At 43.9% G+C, this 23,465-nt stretch overlaps 1 protein-coding gene across 6 annotated transcripts in view; it reads left to right on the forward strand.

Annotated features, from left to right (window-relative positions):
• Positions 1-19,222, forward strand: part of eya1 (EYA transcriptional coactivator and phosphatase 1) — a 61,364-nt gene extending 42,142 nt beyond the window's left edge. For all 6 annotated transcript variants that reach the window (XM_083995958.1, XM_083995959.1, XM_083995957.1 and 3 more), the window contains 8 exons: positions 103-186; positions 3,567-3,656; positions 13,073-13,131; positions 13,238-13,398; positions 13,646-13,760; positions 14,033-14,154; positions 15,014-15,114; positions 17,258-19,222. In XM_083995958.1, coding sequence (XP_083852084.1) covers positions 103-186; positions 3,567-3,656; positions 13,073-13,131; positions 13,238-13,398; positions 13,646-13,760; positions 14,033-14,154; positions 15,014-15,114; positions 17,258-17,338 — 813 coding nt within the window. In that variant the 3' untranslated portion in view covers positions 17,339-19,222. The remainder of the gene's footprint in view (positions 1-102; positions 187-3,566; positions 3,657-13,072; positions 13,132-13,237; positions 13,399-13,645; positions 13,761-14,032; positions 14,155-15,013; positions 15,115-17,257) is intronic.
• Positions 19,223-23,465: the final 4,243 nt, after the last annotated feature.

The following is a 23,465-nucleotide window of genomic DNA, read 5'->3' on the forward strand; positions in this document are numbered from 1 at the left end:
GGATCACCTTGCAGTCCTACAGAGTGCACCATTGATTTTGCCTCTTTTCTCTCTGTTTTTCTTTGTTTCTTTCTTCCCCCCTCTGCCCTCATATCTCTCCAGCGAGTTTTCATCTGGGACCTGGATGAAACAATCATCGTTTTCCATTCCTTGCTTACGGGTTCTTATGCCAACAGATATGGACGGGTGAGTGACATCAGACTGTAGCAGTAGCGGTGTATTTTATCAGTAAAACACATAAATATCAAAGAGGGGAAAACGGATCAGAGGAGGGGAAATGGCCATTGACTGGAGGATGGATTTCACTCTGCTTTAAGTCCATAGTGAGAACACCGAGCAGAACTCGGTGTACAGATAATTATTTCTTTTTTTAATAGGTCCAATAAGGCTTGGCAAGTATTTGACTGCTCTTTGCAGCTGTTGGAGCTATGCGTGGCTGGTTGGGGCTCGGCTGTAGGGGCTCACAACAGTTGCACTCTGGATGTCTATTGACACATCTTAAGTGTTCCTTTCTCCTTCAGAAAATGCCACATTGTTAGTTTAATTAAGTGTTTCTCAATCCATCCCTTTCAGGCAGGGATCTCCCTGGAGACCGTGGCAGGAGAGAGAGAGTCCACCAATTGCAATTCAGTCAAACTCACTATATATATATACATGTATATAATTATACGGAAAGGTCATTTTCTATCCTATTTTGCCGTGTATGCTCGTAAGATGAAGAGTTTGCTTCTCAAGGCTTTGCTATTTGTTGTTCCATGTAAATTGCGTCTCTAAATTTAAACTTTGAAAACAAACAATTCGGGAAACACAGCAGAATCCTATTCTCATGGTTTCTTTGGGGGGTCACAGGTTCTATATAGCATCTTCCTCTCTGTTTTTCCCATTTAGATAGAGGTTAGATAAATAAAATGACATTATAATCATAACATTAATTTATAGCAGTCAGGATTTTCACAATGAGAAATGAATCAACCTTTTGTTTTACTTTGCTTGAATACACAATTTCTAATCACCAGTTGTTTTGGCTATGGAGGTGTCTGGGTTTTGAAGTCGAAAATGACATATTGCTCCTCATATGTCAGACAGCTTAGTGTCTGCGGCCCATGCTCGGTGCCTTTGTTCTGGAATGAGGGGGTGTTTGATGGGGGCAGTGTTTTGTTTTTGGGGTGAAAGAGGGCAGCCCCACGACCCTCCACTGTTTATTTACTTTATTCTCAGCCCTGCATGCTGGGTAAAGAGAGAGCTAAGGCTTAGGGAGCTGTGGCTCGGTGATGAGGGACTCTTCAACCACACACACACACACACACGAACACACACACATGCATACACAGGGTCTCCAGTGTGCTCCTCTGAAACAGGAAACACTCCTGACTCCATAAGGGCCCATTCCATCAGAGCTCAGCTATAGGATGTGACAGCCGCTAGAGTCTGTCTCACTGTTTTCTCTTTTGTTCCCTGTTTTTCTCTGCGGCTGCCCATTTCTCTCCATTTCTTTTTTTTTTTTTTACCTTTTTTTTCCACCTCATGCTCAAAGCTGCTGACAGTATCACAATAAAATCATATTATAAGAGGCAGACATGCTTACTCACAGAAACCACAGAGCACGCTGCCTCAAAGCTTATCAGAAATGCAAATCTGTAAACTACCTACCTGTAGAGACCGACCTCCCCCACATCTACCACAACACCCATCTCCTCCCTTTCTCCTCCTTTCTGTCTGTCATTCATGCCATCCCTATCTTAGCGGCATAAACAGAAAAGTTACAAAACAGTTTTCCTTCTAAGCTGCTTTGAGCTTACTATAAATAGATGAGTATCTGAGAGAGCACACATCCACACTTTCTCTCTCTTACTGTGACCTCCCACCCTCTCTGACTCTGAGTTTTTTCTCTCCCTCATACACACATAAACACACTGCTGTTCTTATCAGCTCTTTTAATTGGCATCAAGGCAGCTCACCCCCATAAAGCTGATGGCTGAGGCCAGCTGTGCTGCTATTGGGCTGGCCAGAGCTAGAGCTTAAAGTGGGTGGGGATGGGGAGTGGGGGGGTGTTATTGGTTGGTGGGGGGGTGGTGGAGGGGGTTACTTGGCGCCCCTGTGGATGGCACTGACATCTCAGGACAGGTGGTGCTGGAGCAATGACAGCAGCAGCACTTTGGCCTTCTGGCCTGCTTGTATTCTTAACTCCCTCACTGACTGATTGTTTAGATTTAATTGGAAAGGATTCACTTGCGACGGAGAAGAACGCCTTTTCCCACCAAAGCTGCCTGTAATGCTAAATCACCCATGAGCGCTACAGTTTAGGAGGAGGAGGGACCTGGGAGCCTGCGGACGTTGGGGTGGGGGAAGCGGGGGGGTAATTATTTTTGATGAATTCTGACTGAAAGATTCAAACTGGGAGGTTAAGAGGAAGGAGAAAGCCTCTAGAAGTGGGGGATTGAGCTCTACTTGTGTGGTTTGTCCTCTGTCATTTTAGTGAAAACATAAGCATTGTGGGATGTGACAGCTAATCAGCAGAAAGCTCAGGTGTGTCTTCAGGTGGTTTAACTCTGTAATCCCTGCTCTGGTCCTCCCTGGCCTGTCCATAATGTAGTCTCACGCAGCTGCAGAAAATCCTCCTCTGCAGCCTGCTATTGTCTCTCTCTATGCTTTGCCGAGGACAATTTGCTGATTAGAGATTAAAGATAAAATTGAATTCATTTAATTTGTGCAAAAAAAAACAAAAAAAATGTTATGCCCCCAAACAAGAACGTAAGAATAGGGAGGGCAAGTGATTTTTTTTTCTAAAGCTGAAGTAAATTAAGTAAATGTGGTTAAACAATTTTGTTAATGTGTAAAATCATTACACAAAGCTTGCACCTTTATAAATATTTATGTGAAAATGCACCAAAGGCTTTTTGCTTATTCATTATCTTTTTAAAGGGAAAAAATCGCACACATTGTCACAGGCTCATTAAGTATTTACAGTGCAGTTCACTCCTCTCTAGGTATTATCTTTCAGACAGTGCAACGATATCACCATTACCGCTCGTGTCACGTTACTGACAGAGATCACGATTTAAGGAAAAATTACAGTGAAGCACAATGCAGGAAACGTTCATTATTTATCTTACATTTGAATTATTTTGAATATTAATAAACACACTGATGTGACTGTGTGGTCTCAAGACCCTTTGGCGGGAAATTGTTTTATCACCTTGAGAGCAATCAGATGATGCATCAGGACAAGTATGTGGAGAATGGACCATTTACGATGAGGCTGTGACCCCAACTCGTCTGAATCGACCACCCCTCCTCAGAGGAGACATGCGTTTTACTGCTTTCATTCAAGTCTGTGGCTTTTCTGATGACTATTTTGGTCCCTTTCGAAGGGTCATAAACAAAGGCTGTAACTTTCAAGTCCCACTAATGTCTTTTTTTAAGGGAACAGCCTGCTGAAGAATTTAAAGGGAGTCTGTGTTAATTGAGTAGCTTTCAGGGAACAGCATTATTTACTAAATTACATTAACTGCTTGTAAATTAGTAGATTTTTTCTTTAAATTTAATTTTCCTCTTCTATTTTTCAGGACCCACCGACATCTGTATCATTAGGCCTGAGGATGGAAGAAATGATCTTCAACTTGGCCGACACACACCTATTCTTTAACGACTTAGAGGTGGGTCTTTTTGTGTGCTCTTACTCTCCACTTCTTCACATTGTGATGTTTGTGATGGTTTTAGTGGTCAGATGAGTTATATATTCTAACAGGAGCCTAAGAGGAGACCATTAAGATTTTAGTAAAATCAGAAACAACTGTTTCATAGCGTGGAGCCCGTTTTTCAGTTATCAGTCCCACAGTGGTGAAGTATTACCTCGGAGCCCAAGGGATACCATGAATTTTACATGTGCTGTCGGTCTCTGTCGTTCCTGGGTCACCGGCCCTTCCCCCCACCCCCACCCCTCTCCCACTCCCACTCCCATAGCAGCTAGCGCAATTTGTCAGGCTCTAGTGTTTCTGTGGCCACTCTGTCTGTCTGTGTGTCATGCTGTGTGCTTGGTGTCGCTGTCCACCTACACCACAGACCCTTCCGTCCCAGCATGAAATCCCCCGCCGTCTCCCTCCCACGCCTCTTTACCCCCCTGATTCATGTACGGCTAGTGTAAAATCTGCCCCTGGGGCACAGGAATAGAGGGATCAGGGGCAGGGAGGTGTGTGTGTGTGTGCGCGGATGTGGTGGGGTGTCTGAGTGTTTGCCTCACTCTGGGGAGCAGTGAAGTAAGACCAGAGGGTTAGAGATGCCTATAGGCTCAGACTGTATGTACAGAAAAGTGTGAGACACATTTGTTCATACATGCAGTAAACACAGACGTGAAATTTACCCACTACCAGATCCAGTTGTCAGATCCAACTAACTATCTGTGCTCATCTCTTTTAAGCAATAAACAAAGTAATTCATCTTTGTGTTACTTCCCTCAGCACTTGCTCTGTCCAATTCTCCTTGTACGAATTTACTGACTTTTTATTCCTTGGATTTTTTCCCTGCCTCTTCCTCTGTGTGTCTTTCTCCCGCTGAATCTGATCCGACTGACCCAGCATTTTCCCTCAGTGTCCTGCTTTATGTTGACCTCACAGTAGAGGAAATGTTTTGTTTGATACTTAAGTGTGAAGAGATCTGTGGCCAGTCTGCCAAGTCTCATTACTCACCACCACCATGTTCGGCTTTGTTACACGAAGCAAACCCAAGAAGGAGGAAAAAACGGGGGAGAGAGAGAGACACAGAGAAAGAAAATGTTCATACTCCCCCAGACAGACGAGTGACTGAGATTCCAAATGCAGTCATCATGATCAAAGTTAATTGGCTGCAATTGGCTGGTTAAATATTTCCTTATGCCCTGGCCATGTAGAATCCATTCTAGCTGCACTTTATTTAATAGATGTGCCCCAATCATTTGAAAAAATGGAAGTTTGTGACAACGCTTAAATGTGGTTTTGCTCAACATCTGTCCTGTGTTTTGATTTCTTTTCATGTGTGATGAAACTGCTCACAGATGAATTGGCAGCTCAAACTGCTTATAAAATTATTTAAAAATGCAGCGAATCTATTTCTTCTGCTCTATCTCAGTTACCAAATTATTAGATTTTGTTATGACACTTAAAAGCTTCAGACTTTTTTCCACTCTGACTGAAGTCGCTATCTGTGGTCTGCTGTGTGCTTTTTAAACCGGGCAATGTAAAGACCTCTCAGCAGCAGACGCTGAAATGATTGTCATTAACAATCATACCAGAGGAGGAGTGACATTCTCTTGAAGGCATATAGACCTCTCCTCTTAAACTGAGTTGGGCCACTCTGAGTGTTAAGTGCCAGGTCTCAGCAATATCTAACCATGTTGTGTTTCCTCTCTGCTGATTTACAGTCCTCCATCTCAGATAGAGCTAAATAGAGTCCAGCTATAAATACCGCAGCCAGCAGCAGTTATGTATTTAAGCATGTGCAGAAATGCATATGGTCCATCTAATTTAGTCTAAGCCATAAAGGGAGACCCCAGAGGCTGTACAGAAACACAGGTGCAGAGTTAGTGGCCTAACGGTGTGTGTGAGTGGTCCCATCTAAGTCTTAACACTGTTGTCCTGCCAGCCTCTGCCTGGGAACATTAAACATGGACTCGGCTTCCTTAACTCTTCGAAATATGCACAGTTAACTATTATTTTGCTTGCATTTAATGTTAGTTTTAAATATTCATGAATCACTTTTAAAGATTTTTGAATTCATGAGGGTTGTTTACAGCCCTATAAACATCACAATTAAGCACAATATAGTTCCCAGCCTGCTGAAGCCACAGAAAACGCTCTAAACTTTTGTAATATGTGCGCTCAATGTGTGTGTATGTGTGTGTGTGTGTGTGAGAGAGAGAGAGTGTGTGTGAATGGAGGCTGGGCCGTGTTGATAGAGCTGGTGAGTGACGATTCAGAGGAAAGTCATAAAAAGAAAGAGGGCATGCCGAAGGGGTCAACAGGGATCAGTTTCACCCTTACGTCTCTCTCTCCCTCTTTCTCCTCTAACCTTTTTCTGGATCAGCGCTCTCTTTTTTCATTCACTGTTAGATAGAGGGTCCTAGAAATACTGCACCTCACCAAAAGATTCCCCTTCTCAACCCACACACACACACACACACACACAATCTTTCTATCGATTGTCCCACACAAACCATTTGCTGCTCAGCCCTTTAAAGGATGGGGGTAGTATTGTATGAACAGCACAATCTGTTTTTATCATCAAAAATGCTCTCACTGAAGGAAGTATTAGGAAAGTAATTCAAGGCAACATGATCCCTATTGATGTGATCTCCATTGTATTAATTTTCCTTGTAGAAGTTGTATTCCAATAGCTACAGAGATAAACACATAATCAGTTCATCTTATGCAAAACCTGATACAAAATCAATCATTTTTATAATGTGCTAATTAACAACAGCACTGCATTGGTAAGTAATGTTAGTATTTTATTGTAGACTTTATTTTATTTTCAGATTTAATCACACACAACATTTTATTTCAAGATACACTTTTTATGAGTAAACTACCAAATGATTTGTTGTTCTTGTATCTTATTTATGAATTATAGTCAGTTTACTTCATTGGATGCCATCTTTATGCTCAGGCTGTGATGTGGGGTTGAATGTGGAGTTAATTGATGGTGTAAAGTGATGTGTGTAATGAAGCCCACTGAGCCTGACCTCACAGGGAAGACTGACAGCTCTGCTGTGACTCAGGGTGTGAGTTTACTGTAGGTGCGCTGCTGCAGCCCAAACGCTAACACCGAGCAGTATGTGGGAACCAGAGGCCTCTCTCTCTTCGGCCGAGCCCCCTGTGTTCCCCTCGCAGTGGGGTACGGGGGCTGCCGTTTCCCCCTCCCTGAGTGAGAAAACAACCCTCCCTGTCTGGAGGATAAAGGGCATGGGGGCAAACCACTCACAGGGAGAGAGAGGGGGAGAGGTCTCTAAAGGTGGCAACATTTTAAATTAGTCCACTGATGCTTCCATGCTGTGTGCGCACACACTCTCTCACACTTGTGCACATGCACTGTAAGCATGTTGCGCTGCAGAATCTTAATATACACACATGCAGGCAAACACATACTACATAATGTATCGACACTCGTGAAAGTGCTCACAAACTCTCACACACATACCTGCGGAGCAACCCTGTGACACTGTGAGCTGACTGCCTTTTATAGCTCCCACCCTGCACTCACAGGTTTAAAACCTCCTCTGTCACTCTCACCCAGGGGCTGCCTGTTAATGAGAGATGCTGTGAAATGCACGGTTACCTTTTCCTAGTGGCTGAAATGGCCCTCCAGAGCCTCTTAGTATGGAACTGTTCTGTAGGTTTTATGTCCCACAGTAGAGAGTCAGATCCTGTACTCGCCGTTCCATATGATTGGTAGCTTTATGGTGTTTTCCTTGATAGAAGATTTATGTAATTTCTTTTCTGTATGTGTGATTTTATTCCCAATAAGAAGAAACATAACCTCAACTGTGTTTTTCACCGAGTCATGACATTGGGTCGTTAAGTTGATTGATTATTAATTAACACCGTAGCTCTGACATCTGTCTTTGTTTTTGAAATATATCAGAGTAACATGACAGAGCAGTCACTCATCAAATGAAAAGCTATGCAAAGCAGGGATTAGGAGTTCATATTCCTTTTTTAAACGTTCCAGATATAAAAATATGCTGCTAAAACCAAATAGCAACAGTAAACTAGGTCATTTTCATACATGGTATATTTTGTCAGATGGCCTGTGCACACTGATGTGGGTATTTCATCATTTGCCTGGCTACTGATGCAGCAGTTCTGTCATGCGCCTCGACAGAACTCCATCAAGTCTCAAGGCGGGGCCACTGATGTGTTTTGGAAAGACTACAGAGAGAAAGTGGAGGTTTCAAAGCCACTTTGTCAATCTTTGCTCCGCAGAGCTCCACCTCACCCCCACCTTCTACCCATGCACCAATAGGGGTTGCGGGTGCATGGAAAATATAACATTACTGTCTGGTGACAAATGATGATGATTCAAGAATAGATTTCTTGTCCTGAATTAAATAGGGAGAGACAGCACCTGCCCAGTGTGGTCTGGGGGAGAAGAGAACAGAAACTTGCACAGATTTGTCCAAACAACAGTCAACTTGGCAGGAATAAACTGTTTCTCTATGGATACGTTTGTTGCAGAGGGAAAATGCTGAAATGGCTGAGATTTGATATTGCATTTAATGTTGCTCTCCTTTGAGGTGTGGTTTGGACTTGCAATGCCAAAAACAGGAAATAATGAGAAGCAGCTCATCCATCACACATAACTAATTTATACTTTTCTCTTGCCTACCTGTGGGGTGTTTTTCCTTCTTTTCCAGCTTTTCCAGCTTTTCCAGTCATTACAGCAGCACTTTAAAGAACATTTTCTTAAAATTCAAGTCTGTGCCGGAGCAAAGGAAACTTATGCTCCCTCTGGTTCTCCTCTCTGGGTTGTGTGAATTTTTGTAAAAACCAGCAGAGACTTCTCTATACCTGTGCTTTGTTTGGCGCTGCTGTTTGAATTCCATGACTGTTCAAGCACAGATTGTGGATTGGAATGAAGTAGGTTTGAAGAACTCTTCCTTTGTTACCCACATCCTGTGTTTGACCCCCAGGTAATCACAGCCCCCCCACCCCCACCACCCCTCCCCTTCTGCACCCTCCTCCTTTCCCCCTAGACAGGGGTGCCTGTGGTGGGAACAGAGAAGGAAGTTGCTGGGGGTCACAGACCACGGGGGGTGGGATGACAGCCTCTGCCAGTGGAGTGGTAGCATTGAGAACCTGCGAACCATGGATGAGCCTTTTTCACATGGCATTAGCCTGTAGGGTCACAAAGAATGCTGTGATGACGGCTGTTATCGCTCACACTGTGGTTTTGACCACCCACCCCCACCCCAACAGCTCACCTGAGAGCGAAGATGGAGAGGGGGGGGGGCAGGGGGCAGCTGTCTGTGGCACTGACCTGCACCTCTATGGGAAAAATGGGTGTAAAGGTTAGTTCAGATAGCTCAGTCCTTCCTGTGTTTTGGTAACATGGGTTGCCGAGTTTCTTTCTTCTGCTTGTCTCTGACTGTTACAGTCACCACTCTGAGCTCTTTCCAGGGCTACAGGAAGACTCAGGCCGTCATTGCTGATTGCTTAATGACAGATACCAAGGGAACAAAGAGGGCTCTGATAACTTCCTCCCCAGTGAGAAGTTGTCAGCAGACTAGTGGCGAGACAGGAGAAGGAAAAGAGAGTGACTGATGTAGAGTTGCACTCATCCTGAGAAGGAAATCTCCTCTCTTAAATGTAAAGTTTTAAATATTTTTTTCTTTTCTTTATAATTACAGACCGTTTGGTAGTAAAACGAATTCAGATCAAATAAAAAAAAGGACTCTTGCTGATGAATTTAACAGAAAGACTGAGATTTTGCATAAGAAGTGATTGCGATGGCTTCTGGTGGAGGGTCTTCACTCCTGAGTACAGTAGGAACATCTGGTGTGAGTTAGCAGTGATTGTAGGTTTTAGAGAGACCACTGTTTGCTTGGTGAGGGGAGAATGGGGGGATTCAATGAAAAAGAGATGTTCAAAAGGTTCTAAGAAATTCTCAGACTGCCCTTCAATGAGCCACCATCTTTGAGGCCTGTCATTCTATTGTTGTTGCACCAACAAAATAACAGCAGCCGTATTTTTCTTCTAAGGCCTTCATTGAGTCAGTGGCAGTAAGTTGAAGTGTTTATGAAGTCTTTATTTTTTAGCAAGTCCTGCATTCTTCTAAAGTGGCTATTTTATCACAAGCAGCACAAAACAAAATTATGTTATCTGCATCCTGTATGCATATTCTGTATCATTTCATAATCCATCCATCTAATAATGTAATGTTGCCATGGAGACTTTCAGCGAGTCCATCAGTTAGTAAAATTCACCTCCCCATAGTGTTTCTTTCCATACCACTTTGACTATACGACTGTACTTAACTGACTTGAACCTGCACCATCCATGGCTCTGTGGTGTTTACGAGACCTTCAGAAGTGGCTCCTAATGAGTATGTGTAAGGGTTACTGTACGACATTACCCACAGCCACCTCCTCTATTAGCTTTCCCGGTCCTCCCAGGGAGCCAGTGCAGAGGTTTATGCCAGCCCCAGCTGGGAACAGTAATTGTTGGAGTCTGCACATTTTTCCAGCGTGCCCCCCCCCCACTCCACCCTTTTTATTCACAGTGCATGTGCACACACACAACTTCTATCTGGAGGTCTCAAGGACTGTTCAGCTGTTAATCATGCACTGTAATATCTACAGAATTATATAAAAAAAATAATATAAACATGCAAAAAAATAGCTAAATGAAAAGGGTACAGGCATTCAAACTTTAAACCCCAAACTGCTGTTTAAATTGGCCTCTTGATTTTTTAACACTTTACAGTTGTTGGGGTTTGATGTGTTTATTAGCTTTAAGGATTTGGAAAAGTCTATGAAAAATCATTCATAATCAGGCGGCAGCTATAATGGCTACAGTTAGGCCTAATTACTGAGACATATTTATGTATATCAAGTCGTGCTGAAGTTTGGACTCTGGCACACAAAGTAGGCCCATAATGAACATGCTGAGTAATATTGTTCTCAGATATCTGTTTTGATCCATGCTGGCTGTCAGACTGTGAAAGAAACACATTACATACGGAGAATAAACATGGAGGAACTATTGTCATCCAACAAGGAACCAGGAGACAGCATGCAATTTGGCAATGATCTACCGAATGAGTGGGACTGAATGGTCCAGTACCAACGTGAAAGAGGTGTCAGGAGCTTGTGCAGTGGGCTGATTGTGTCTGATTCATCAGCAGGTAATTACTGGATAATAGAAGCATTCCAGTCACTTGCACCAGAATGGGAGGTCTTTGAAAGGAGGCTTTATGTGGTGCTTAACCCAGGGTGCTGTTTTTGTTTTCCTAAACAAACAGACATGCCTCCACTACTTAAGGAATTAGGCACATCAATACTTCTGGCTTTAGTTCAGTTCTGAGGAACGTTTTGGGATAATTTGTGAACATAAATTATCCACCAGTTTCTTGGCAGCGGATCATCAAGCTGGGACAAATTGCTGCTTTCTTCAACTATTAAAGATCTGCTGGTGAGTGTCTGGAAACAGATTAGGCCAACTGAGCTGAGAGCCCCCGCCTGCACCCCATCTCCAATTGGCAGTCCATCTTCTGGAACGCAGGGCTCTGAGCTCGCTCCATGTGAGGTCACTTTGGACTATCTCCCCCGGCGTTTACCCGCTGCTCTCCTCCATATCCACCTCTCTTACCCTCCCACCGCCTTATCGGGGTGCCGGAGCCCCAGAGAGGAGGGGAGAGGGGTCACAGGGTCAAAGTCTTTTCCTCTTTGGATCTCGGGGCTTGCTGGGAGAGGCTTGGCGAGAGAATGGCTGCATTAGAGCTGGGGTTGGGGGTCAAGATTTTAATTCTGTTAAAGAACAGCTGGTTTGAGTTTCTCCTCACATCGCTCTCCCCTCCCTCTCCCCACAAATCCAGGGAGATGAAAAATTTGTTCAGAGGGGAACCAGTAAAATAAAAAAGGTTTACGGTCCAAAGCCCTTACCCTTACCCTGCTCTAGCATTAGAGAGGAATGCAATAACGTCAGCATTTGGCCTCAGTTAGATTGACTTAAAACAAGGAAGTCCTTTTCTGTGTTTGGGTGTCTTAACAGCCGGATGAAACTTAATTAAAAAGCTTACAAAATCAGGAGGGATTTTTCATACTCGAGACTGGAGGAATTCTGTCTCTCAAGTTTCAATTATTATTTCTCACATAACTTTAAACAGGGGAGACTAACCTTTTGGCAATGCAACAACCGATTTCAAACCTGTAGCTTTCCAGAGAAGGTCTTTAACCTATTTCATAGAGATATCAAATAGTTTTTCTGTTATTCACACTGTATTAGAGCTGACTGAAACAAATTGAAAGGTTGATGTCACACTCAGTGAAAATTCAGCCCTTTGCTCTTAACAACCTATTGCTCAACCTCTTGTTGGTAGCCATCCCAAGTTTTTAGCAGAAAGCATCTCAGCTAATCTCTCTGCTCTGCCCTATGTGAAAAGTGTTGATCAGAATGCCAGGGCAGGACTCCCTCTCACTGCAAGCTGGCTGAAGGGGGGGGCGGAGAGAAGAGGAGAAAGGGGGAGGCACAAGAAAGTTCCTATAAATGGAAAACTAATAACAGATTTTTAGTGTGTTTTCTCCTGCGCTCTTTTGCCGGCTGGCTGGCTGACTGGCCCCGGGGCTGTGTTGGTGTGTGGCGCAGCAGCAATCAGAGGTCATAATTTCATTGGCGGTTAGCATCAGGTTCAATTTTTCTAGTAGGTTACATTTACCAGAAAGTCTGGATTGTGTTACTGCGTACCGGTGGAATCAGAGCAGAGCTGCAGAATCCCTCTACCTTTCCAAGAGGAGCCAGGCACCCCCAAAGGGGAAGAGGAGTGCTCACACATGTGTGGAGATACACGGACATATACACACACTTGCACAGACCATTAGTGCCAAGTCTCTTTATATATTGAGCTACCCTGCACACATCTTTCTACTGTATGTATATATATACATTTATATCTGCTCTCAGACGTAGCTGCTCAAATGCCAACCTGGGGAGTGTTTAGAGTTGCTGGATTGGGACTTAATTGGTTATGTCTGTGGGTGTGCATATCTTTAGACCCCTCTAGTGGTAGCAGCCCATTCAGACTGATGATGATGATGAGGTTCATTTTTTTTTGTTTGGACAGAGGTGGTGAGAGTACAGGGAAAGAAAAATGTGCAGAGCTGATTCAAAAGGATAGAAAGAGAAAGTCAAGGCAAAGGGGGATTAAAGTTTAGGTGTCCAGCCAGAGCACAAATTCCTGAATAAATATATATGTTTCTGGTGAAAAATGACCTGGAACTCGTGGGAAGTGTCCTATCCCCCCAAAAAACAACCGTCTCTGAATTATGTTCCTTTATTGGTATATAATCATACATCACTCAAAGTGCATGTTTTGTGTGTTGCAGGAATGTGACCAGGTCCATATCGATGACGTGTCCTCTGATGACAACGGGCAAGATCTAAGGTACAGCGTCGCAGCACTTGGTTCATCAAGAAATGCATCATATCATATGCCAAATCAATGTCGAAGCAACATGGACTAACGGATTCATTCTTTGTTTTAATCCCAGTACGTATAACTTCAGCGCCGACGGTTTCCATGCAGCAGCGACCAGTGCCAACCTTTGTCTGGCCACAGGCGTGCGGGGAGGCGTGGACTGGATGAGAAAACTGGCCTTCCGCTACAGACGAGTAAAAGAAATCTACACCACCTACAAAAATAACGTCGGAGGTAATCCCCCAACAAGCCGCACTGTTCTGTACCAGTCTGAGTAGAAATGAGTTTGCAGATGTATGTACAGTACGTGCCCTCATTGCGTGGGCGCTCGTGTGTGTGTGTGTGAGTTGTCTGCGTGTGTGTTCACGTGTGTGTTCTCTAAAAGCACACATGCCACACCACTTGGTCAGGGTAAATTTTGAAAATTTCAGTGGTATTCAGAGGGCTGGTCCAACCCAAACAATGTTACCCTACGTTTCAGGTCTGCTGGGCCCAGCCAAAAGGGAAGCCTGGTTGCAATTGCGAGCAGAAATTGAAGCCTTGACGGACTCCTGGTTAACACTGGCACTGAAAGCACTAACATTAATCCACTCAAGGTAGGACTCCAGCGAGGAAAATTGTACCCAGTCCCACACCGCACATATATAAACTTGCATGTGGTGTAAATAAGTCAACTCCATACTCTTTCTCATACGTCTTTTGAACATGATTTTGTTCTCTTATTTTGAAAACTACGTGAGCTATATTGTTTTAAACAACTAATACATTATTTTTCATTCATTTTCAGCCCATTCTTTTTCATTTTGGAATGATTTTAAAATGATGTCATCCCCTTTTCTCTCTCCCCTCCTCTGATTCTCCAATGCAGGTCAAACTGTGTGAATATCCTGGTGACCACCACACAGCTCATCCCTGCCCTGGCGAAGGTGTTGCTCTACGGCTTGGGAATAGTCTTTCCTATCGAGAATATTTATAGTGCAACCAAAATAGGTAAATGTCCTTAAGTGTATAATATGAGTTCCTCCTTTTGTATTTTGTAATGTTTCTCCTCTATCATCGATCTATCACTTTGGAGGACGCGAGCGATTATTATTGCAGCAATGTGAGTGTAAACGTTCAAGACACACATGCTACTTAAGTGACAGGGCTGAGGCGTGGACGGGGTGGGAGATTCAGTCACCGGAGAGGGTTGATGTTCTTCTATGGAGGAATCAGCCTAATCAGCCTGGGATTATTTTTCTGGAGCTGGGCCTGTGCTGGGCCTCCCCAGGCCTCTCCTGCTCAGTCTCTGCATATGAAACCACTTCTGCACATTTATGTCATTCCACAGCAACAGGACCCCCCTCCCCCTCCTCCTCCTCCTCCTCCCATTTCTACCCCCCTTTTCCTCCGGTCCCTTCCCCTTCTTCACTGTTTCAAATGCAAAATAAACATCAAGCTTCACTCCCGCGCCATTTTCAGGCCCATCAGCGCAGAGTTGGAGCAGAGTGCAGCTCTATGTTCCTTGGAGCATTAAGCGCGCTGGCCCTCCTAACCAGATCCTGTAGCCTTCTGCTTTAGCTGATTTAAGTCCATTTGCCCCTTTTGTTTGAGGAGGAGGAGTGAGTTAATGCTTTTCAGATTGTTTTTATCTGAAGCCCGATCTTATCACATCTCCTGGCTGAGGCCAGAGTGTTTACACTTGGCCCTATTTTGTACGTGTGGTGTTTTTAAAGGGGGGGCTCTTGTCACCCGGTGCCTCTGAATCAACTTTGATGGTTTTCAGTCTGCCAATGTGTGCGTGTCACTGTGTATCTGTTTGCATCCATGCAACGCCCCACTAACATCCTTCTGTCTACTGCTTCTGCAGGGAAGGAGAGCTGCTTTGAGAGAGTAATTCAAAGGTTCGGGAGGAAAGTTGTTTACATTGTTGTTGGAGATGGTGTGGAAGAGGAGCAAGGCTCAAAAAAGGTAAGAAGCCTTTGAATAATAGAAAAAGCAAACTGAGAGAATACAGAAAATAACATTTGAACTTGTGATTACTGCTATCAGTAAGGTGGAGAGTTCATCATGAGAGCACCAAACATACCTGCCATACTTTTCCACAGAAAGGAATCAGCGCGCCAGCTCTCCCTTTTACTTTTATGTGTTTATCCTCTTATAGTGCATCCAAGTGCAAGAGAGAAAGTCTGTGGTGTGTAATCAGCGCTCTTCCTCCGCCATCTCAGGTTTACAGAGCAGGGGAGGGGAGAGATGGCATAATTATATATTCCTGCTCGCTGCCCTGAGCAGCGTGAATGCTGTATGTGTAACGCTAGACAGGCCCTTTCAGGCATGATGAAGGCGCATCGTAAATGGAGCGCTCATAAAGGAGACTTAAATCATTGTTGATGAAATTAGAATATTTACTGCAGTGACAAGCCTGTTGGCACGAAACGGATCAAGAAAGGCTGAAAAGCTGACATCTCCCGCACTCTCTCAGGAAACATGACGGTATCTGCTCAGATGAATCTGACTCGCCCCTTTTCATGTTACCTGTTGGCTCTTGCTCCCCGAGAGTTGTGTATTCAGCATTTCTGCCAAGTTTGGATGTAAACCAAATGCCACGTGCAAGCCACACACAGCAAACATATTCATTAACAAATTAATCAGCGGCACAGGAGCATATTTCACTGACAGCTACGGTGAGCCACGGTGTCACGGTGAAGACATGGAGTTTCCCTTTGAAAAGCCTCCAGTTCCTTTTTTCACCTGTTTCTCAGTAAACAACGAATAGAAGCGTGCGGACAGATGAAGAGTGATTAGGCCGTGATTAGGAAGAGGTAGCAACCTTTACCCTGGATAAGTGTGTAAAGCAATAGCTCTGTATTATGAAAAGCGAAACACGCCCTGGGAATATGGTCTTGAGGGATGATTGTGGAAAAAGATGCAAATATTTTTACTCAGTCCTGAGTTGTTGGAGTGTGACATTGATGGAAGGATAAGGCGTTTTTTTTTCCCCCCTCCAGTCTGAGTGGTGCGAGTCCCACGACACGCCATGCGGTAAAAGGTTTCTGTGTCAACATCAGAGAGGACGTGAAATAACACAACAATTTCACCCGTCAGGAGGCGCATATCAGACGTGACACTGTGTGGAACTACAAAAGCAAAATGTCTCACAGTTCTCCCCGGCCCTCATTCCTCCACCTAAAAAAATCCCTGAAACAATTCTTGCCTTCAGTTATTCTCCGTCGCCTGGGACAGGAGGGAGAGATAACATCTCCAGCTTTTAAACTTAAAAGCAAAGACAATTTACAAAACAAAAAGCAAAGAGCTTTTTAAGGGTCAGTGCAGGCTCTCCTAAGCGGAACATATGCCTGGGAGAGGCCATACCTTTGATAAGGGGAGGGTAATGGGCTCCACACACTGAGGGGCTGAGGACTCTACCTGACAAGCTCCTTTCATTCTCTGCGACTCAGGTTTCTCCCCCGTCCTCTGCTTGGAAACAACAGCTAATTTGCACTGTCCTAAACACACACTAACAGGCAGGAGGTACGTTTAAAAGAGACTGTGGGGAGTTGACTTCTGTGAGGCTGAAGACAGCCACTGGATTAGTTTGATGGTATAAAACTACACAGAGAAATTAGTTAGAGGTGCAGATGTACTATTTGGCCACATAGACGTATGCACAAGGGAGCAAGAGGAGCAGTCGGGGTGCGTTATTGATATGATTGCTTTTCCTGGTGAACGAACCAGCCTCGCTTTATTCACTGAATGTATTAGCTGTAGTTTCCTGCAGCTTCCTACGGCCTCTCACAAGTATTCTGAAAGGCAGAAAATAGACTGTTTTTATCATATGATGTTAAAATGTCAGAAGACTGTGAAAAATATACGCAACAGTTCCCATAAATCAGAAAATCTTTGTCCTAAGTTAATAAATTTAAAAGAAAAGTGATAAATTCACACATTTATGAAGCTGGACACTGAGAGTTCTTCATTTCTCTATGATGAATGACAGATTAATTCATGTTTTGCAATTTTCTGTCATTTCAGTTCACATCAGTCCTAAAATATGTAGACTTGTTGTTTTTAATAAATGTTCATAATGTGATCTGTTGTTTTCTCTGTCCCACAGCACAACATGCCCTTCTGGAGGATCTCCAGCCATTCAGACCTCATGGCTCTCCACCACGCTCTGGACCTGGAGTACTTGTAGCACTACACCACCATCATACACCCTGCTCCACCTCAGCACACCCTGCAAACCTTTCACCTTCGCCCTCCAGCCCTGTCCCACGCTTGCCGCAGACTCCACAGCTCAGAAAAAAAAGCCCCCCTGCGCTGCCTGGCGTCTGTCTTCCACTTCACAGGAAGAAAAGAAGAGGAGAATGGAAAAAAGAAGGCTGAGCACACGGTTAATGTGCTGACATACGGTCACACTTCGTCTTAACCCTAAACTTTTTTTTTTTTTTTTTTTTTCTTTGCTGGAGGCGAAGGACAGAGGTGAATTTACGGCGCTGCAGCTGCTTGCCCTGGTTACTGTGAATTGGCCGCTTTCTGAAGCTGTCAAAGTGTTTTACGGCCCCCTGTTTGTGCCGGGACTCTGTCAGGGTTCACACCTGTGAGGAGAGCAGAGCTACTGATGGCCCCGCTGCCTCGCCACAGAACTCAGCTACAGTAAACCACAGGCCCCACGACTACTGGTGGTGACATATCTCCGTCCCTCTAGCTCTTCCCCTCCTCCGCTCTTCACCTCCCGTCTCTTTCTGTCCCTTATCTGTCTACCTACTTTTTATTCTCCCCTCCGTCGTGGGACAGACAGACAAAAGCGACTGCTCCTGTGATAACCGCCGGCCTGGGAGTCCTGTGCTTCTTATTTATGAACGGAGACTTTGTGAGTGGCGCCGCGCCACTGAGAAGGTACCTCGACGACAAAAGACTCGTGCCTTTTACAAAGTACTATTGATTTCCAACCACAGCGAGAGGAAGACGTTTATGGAAGAAACAAAAAAAAAGGGGGTTTTCTAATAATTTAAGAAAATTACAAAAAACTTTATTTACAATGCTGAGACAATCGTGTACAGAGGAAATCTTTTTTGTGTGTGTAAGTTTGTAATCACTGGACTATTCCTTCCTATATTCATTTAGGTACGTGCTCTTGAAAGGCGGCAATGCTTTTTCATTGAAGTAAAAAAAAGAAAGAAAAAAAAAAGGCATCCCATCGCGCAAAAGCTTGTGCGACGCCTAAAAGTGTTGATGTGTTCAAGTTTTGTTCAGTAAACAAATATGTAGATAATGGGATTTTGTGATAAATCGTTTTGTCAAGACCAAAAGCATGGATGTCAAGTGTCAATGACCTTTCATCTGATTCTGTGATGTTTCTCGTCCTTACAGGAAACTTCAATCACTCTTTATATAGCATAACAGGTCTCCTCTATTGCAAGTCCTTTTTAGACTCATTTCAAAGGGAAAGAGGTATTTGTTTTATTTAATTATTTTAGTTATTCAGAAAGGTAGCTCACAACTTGTGTCCTTACGGCATTTCACCAGCTTGCAGCACTGACCCCATATATTTGGAAGCAAACTTAATTCTGGTAAGGGTTTTGGCGTACGGCGGTCTCCTGCCTCCTTAGAGCCATTTTAACAACAAATTTGAATAAATCTGATATTTAAAAACAAAAGCAGGCTTGAATAGGTTTTATTATCTTTTATACAAGCGCTATAACAACTCTTGTACAGCGAGCGTAATTTTGTATGATGTAGTGTTTTTATTTCAACTTTGAAAGTACATTCTGTGTCCCTCTTTGATGTAGCTGAAATACACGAAGCCCTCTCCATGGTGCTTCTACATCTGTGGATGGGGAAACCATAATTAACATTTAGAGAAAAGCCACTAACTTCGAGGGGTTTGTGAACATACAGGACATGTGCTATCGACTGTGAATTTCTTAAACAGAAACCGAATCGTTGTGTTTCTAATTTTTCCCTCCTTTGCACATGATCACTGCTGGCCTTTTTTACATTTCAATTCGGATCCCTCTCTCCCCGAACATCCCCCTCTAACCCCACCCCCCACCCCTCCCATCTACTCAAAACAACTTCTCCCCCCCGCGCTCTGGGGTATCTACATATTGCTGCTAGATCAAGGTAATGGTAGGTAAATAGAGGAAATGTTTTATAGATTCATACAGCACGCTTTTTTTTATTATGTTGCAATCATAAATGCAAACTGGAAATACTTTACACTACATGGGCCTCATTGTGAAATGCAAAAGATTGTTGTGTCTGCAAAATATGTGTACAGATGTTTTTGACATTATTATTTGATTGTGTTTAAATTAATAAAACTGATTTGTGAACTGTTACATGTTGCTCTCTGGTTCTTTAATTCAGAACTACAGCGAAAAAGAAGACAGTTTAACACAACAACGTTTTTTAAGGTCTTGTTTTTTTTTTTATATACATTGCATTGTGTATTGATATGTCTGGAATGATATTACTATTTGCCACCAATGTCCACAGGCCGACGGTGATGTCACAGGCCCCAGTCACTAATCCTACCAGGAAGCAAATAGAAACTGGAGCTGGTGCGAGTGAAGACCAAACAACACCCACTCGCTAATTACATCCTTTAAATCCACATAATAGCTGCTGTGAAATACTTTTATTCTTACATTTGAATTGCAAGCATAATCTGTCGACTTTTGTTTGGAACAGGTAATGGAATAGCTTTTTTTTTTAAATATATATTTGTAGATTTAGGTTTCTACCAATTAGATATTTTTCATATTTCCCATGAGACACTGCTTGATTTCCTTCATCGCCTCAACATGCGTCACAAATTCTTGAGGCTCCTGAAGTCAGGCCAGTGTTCAGCCCAACATTTGTAACAGCCCAGGGCCTTATAGTGTACATCTGCAGGAGCCTCCATGCATAATTTACATATATCAAACCACTCCAACTCATAGAGCGCTAGGTTTGTTTAAATAACACAAAAAATATTTATGAGGCTGATTTTATTAGGTGGTCACAGCTGAGACGGTCCAGCATGTAACACTACACTGGACAGGGAAGAAAGTGTCCGGCCTCCAAAACCACGTTGGGAGAATTTAGCATGCATGGAATTTTATTTAGGGCCTTTTAATATCCAGATCAATTATGCTTTCATATGGAGTGGGAGTGATGACCAGGGTATGTGCGTCTGCCAGGTTGGACAGGGAAAGTCGGCCTGCTACCACCGGTATGCACCGGCAACAATGACCCGCGAATGTGCTTCTTCCTCTTCCAAACAGCTGAAAGACTGAGTAGCGTCTGAGAGGAGAGCTGCTCTCCCCGCGCAGCAACAGAATAAAGGTCTGTTCTCTTTGATAAGTTTTCCCGATGCTCGGAGAGACCTGGCAGGGGAAAAGTCAGACACAACCAGACCAGACATTTTGTCAAAGAAAAAGTGGGTGTTGTGGCATGTTGGCCAGCCGCTCTGGCCTCGCGTACAAAACAGACGGGGGAATAAAAATAAGAGCTAGATTGTGTCTGTTTGGCTTTGTCATGTCTCTGAGTGGCGATCTTCTGCCAGAATCTTGATTTCTATCATTTCTTTATGTGCTGGGCTTCAGGTGGCTGTTTAGTGAACATGCCAGAGGTGTCCCTGTGCTTTAATCAAGCTTTACCGTTCCCATGTTATTCTCAGGAGGCCTGATCTTCACTGAACTCCCATCAACCCCCCCTCCCCCTCCCCACCTCTTGGAAATAAAGGGGCCATTACCTTACAGGTCCTCTGTTGGGCATTCCTCTCCGGGACGTCCCAGCAAAGCGCCCGCCCTCCATAAAACTGTACTGCAATAATAAACAACGCCATAGGTGATTTACGACTTCGCCCAGACAGTGATTTCATGCAGATTTCCATAGAGGGGGCCTCTGACGGTGCATCACAATTGAACTAATATTGTATTACATGCATATCAAACTCCCCCCCAAAAAACCTGATCTGCCACATCTCTTTTTACGAGCAGGAAGCCTATTAATAGGCCTGCGTTCTCCTCTTGGTGGCTAGTGTGTCTCAAGTTAGGGGAATTTGTCTCTGTAGCGAGCAGATGTCCACAGACTGAGACAATAAGAAAGAAAGAGAGGGAGGGAGGGGAGGATTAAACACAAAGCCTCCATCTTTAGCTGAGCTGCAAGGAGTTTCTGCTCAATCGAAGAACCAGAACGACATGCTATTAGATTGTTTCAGTCTGTATTTCTTTACTCTGGGTTTGGCTGATGCTGTTTGTCTTGAGGCAGGACAGACAAACCCGCTGTCACTGATGCAGCTCCTCCTCCCCCTCCTCCTTCTCCTCCTCCTTCTCTTCCTCTGGTGGTTTAAAGATGAAGACAGGCTGTCCAGAGTGCAAGGCTGAGTCGGCCACCGTCAGGCAGCGAGAGTGACAAACCTGTTGTCATGCTGTGGCGGCTGGTGGTGCTAAACTAGGCCCTTTGTTTACTGTTTGTTTATTTCTCAGTTACTGGGATTTGACAGGCAGAGTGGGGGCAAGGACAGCTGGTAATCAGGAAGCTGTGGATGCCAGGGATCCCAGCCAGGAGTGTCAAACTCCGAAGGGGCCGGGCGTCCACAGCCGTGCCTGTCCCACACAGACCAGGCATTCCCGAGTGAGTCTAGACTGCGACACTGCTATTGATGCGTGCTGGTGGAGGGTTTGAGTCTGATTGGTCTTGCAGAGTGGGTTGTGTCATGTAGAGGTCAGAGAGGGTCAGTTACATACATACGCACATTCAGGTACCCACATTGCATTTGCGTTGCATTGTATTAGTTTTTTTTTTTTTTTCCAGAATCCAGAATTGCTAAATTATGTGTAATTTTACCAGACGCAGTTGTTTTGACAAAGCCCATACTGTTCCAATAAAGCATTGAGAGATAAAGTGTTCATCATTATAGAAGCCTCTCATCATGTATATATCCTACACTAGCTCAGCAGTAGTTGATGCAATGCATTCTTGGTTAAATATCAAAAAGCAAAAACATGTTGAAACTGAACTCTGCCAGTCATTTAGCTGCTGTCAGTCTGATTGCAGTAGTTTTTCTTTCTTTTCATTTTCCTTCTTCTTTTTTTTTAAATTTTTTAACCAATTTTCTTTGGAGGTTGTAGCAGTCAGTTGACTCACTGAGCAAATTCAGCAACAAAGGCACACTTTCAACATGACCTCTCACCACAGCTTATAACCACTGCAGGGTTAGTAAGTGTCTGAGAGCGGGTGGTGCTGCCAGGGCCGGAGCTGGATCGGCGCTTCACCCCGTGCCCCGACCACACTGCAGCTCCACCTGCATCTGCGGTCGCACACACACACACACACACGTACACACACACACTCCCTCGTATTTACTGGGCCCACCACACCACTCCATTTGAAGGTGAATGTCAAAGATTTATATGACGAAGCTAAGGCCACCCTTACAACTGTGAGTGTGTGAGTGAGAGTGCACGTGCAGGACTTCTTAGCTAAGTCAAAGCTATGAGCGACTTGCTCCCTGAGGGTTTATTTGGCTGCTGCAGCCCCTGCAGACTTGCCCCATGAGCATGCACAGGGTGTTTACATGCAGGTGTGTGTGTGTGTGTGTTCTGCATGAAATGTGTATCTGCATGTGTAAAGGACCTCCCACTCGGGTGTTAATTGGACCCGACTCTCTCCAGTTAGGTGTCGGACCCGGGCCAAGCTCCTTCTCGTCTGGCAGGAGAAGGAGCCTCTCGGCCAGTTTAATAAACTCGATGTCATCTGGTTAATAAAACAGCCTCGCGTCCCACCTTGGCTTGTTTTTGCTCGATAAGTCACGGGTGATGTTTTCTTTCTACTCGCATATTTTTTTCTATAAGTAGAAATGAAGGAAAGGTGAACCCTGTTTCCAGGGTGGACTGTGTTTTCCCTCTCATTTGATTTTTTTTTTCCTCCTGTTGCTGAAACTCTGTCCTGTTGCCATTTTATGTCCTGAAATGCTACACTGAAGATATTTCATTTAATTATAAGGCTGAACCCACGGCCACATACAGTATATTGGAGCACTACAGTTTTTTTTATGAAGCTATAACCACACTAAAGGAGCAAAGTTAATTTATATTAGAACGAAAGACGTGCATGATACCTACCACCTTCGCTTTTATTAATTTATTTTTATTATAGAGTGACTACAGGGCAAGTTTTAAAAGTATTTTTTATTTCAACACCAATGCACTTATTTAATTTAATGTCCAAAATACGTAAAATGTCTTGCCCCCAAGTGATCGTATGTATTTCTTTCAATGCATTTTTTGTTGTTGTTTGATGCCTGTGTTGTTTTATGTTTTCCAGTAACT

Source organism: Trachurus trachurus, assembly GCF_905171665.1.
Source record: "Trachurus trachurus genome assembly, chromosome: 20".
Taxonomy (NCBI): Eukaryota; Metazoa; Chordata; class Actinopteri; order Carangiformes; family Carangidae; genus Trachurus; species Trachurus trachurus.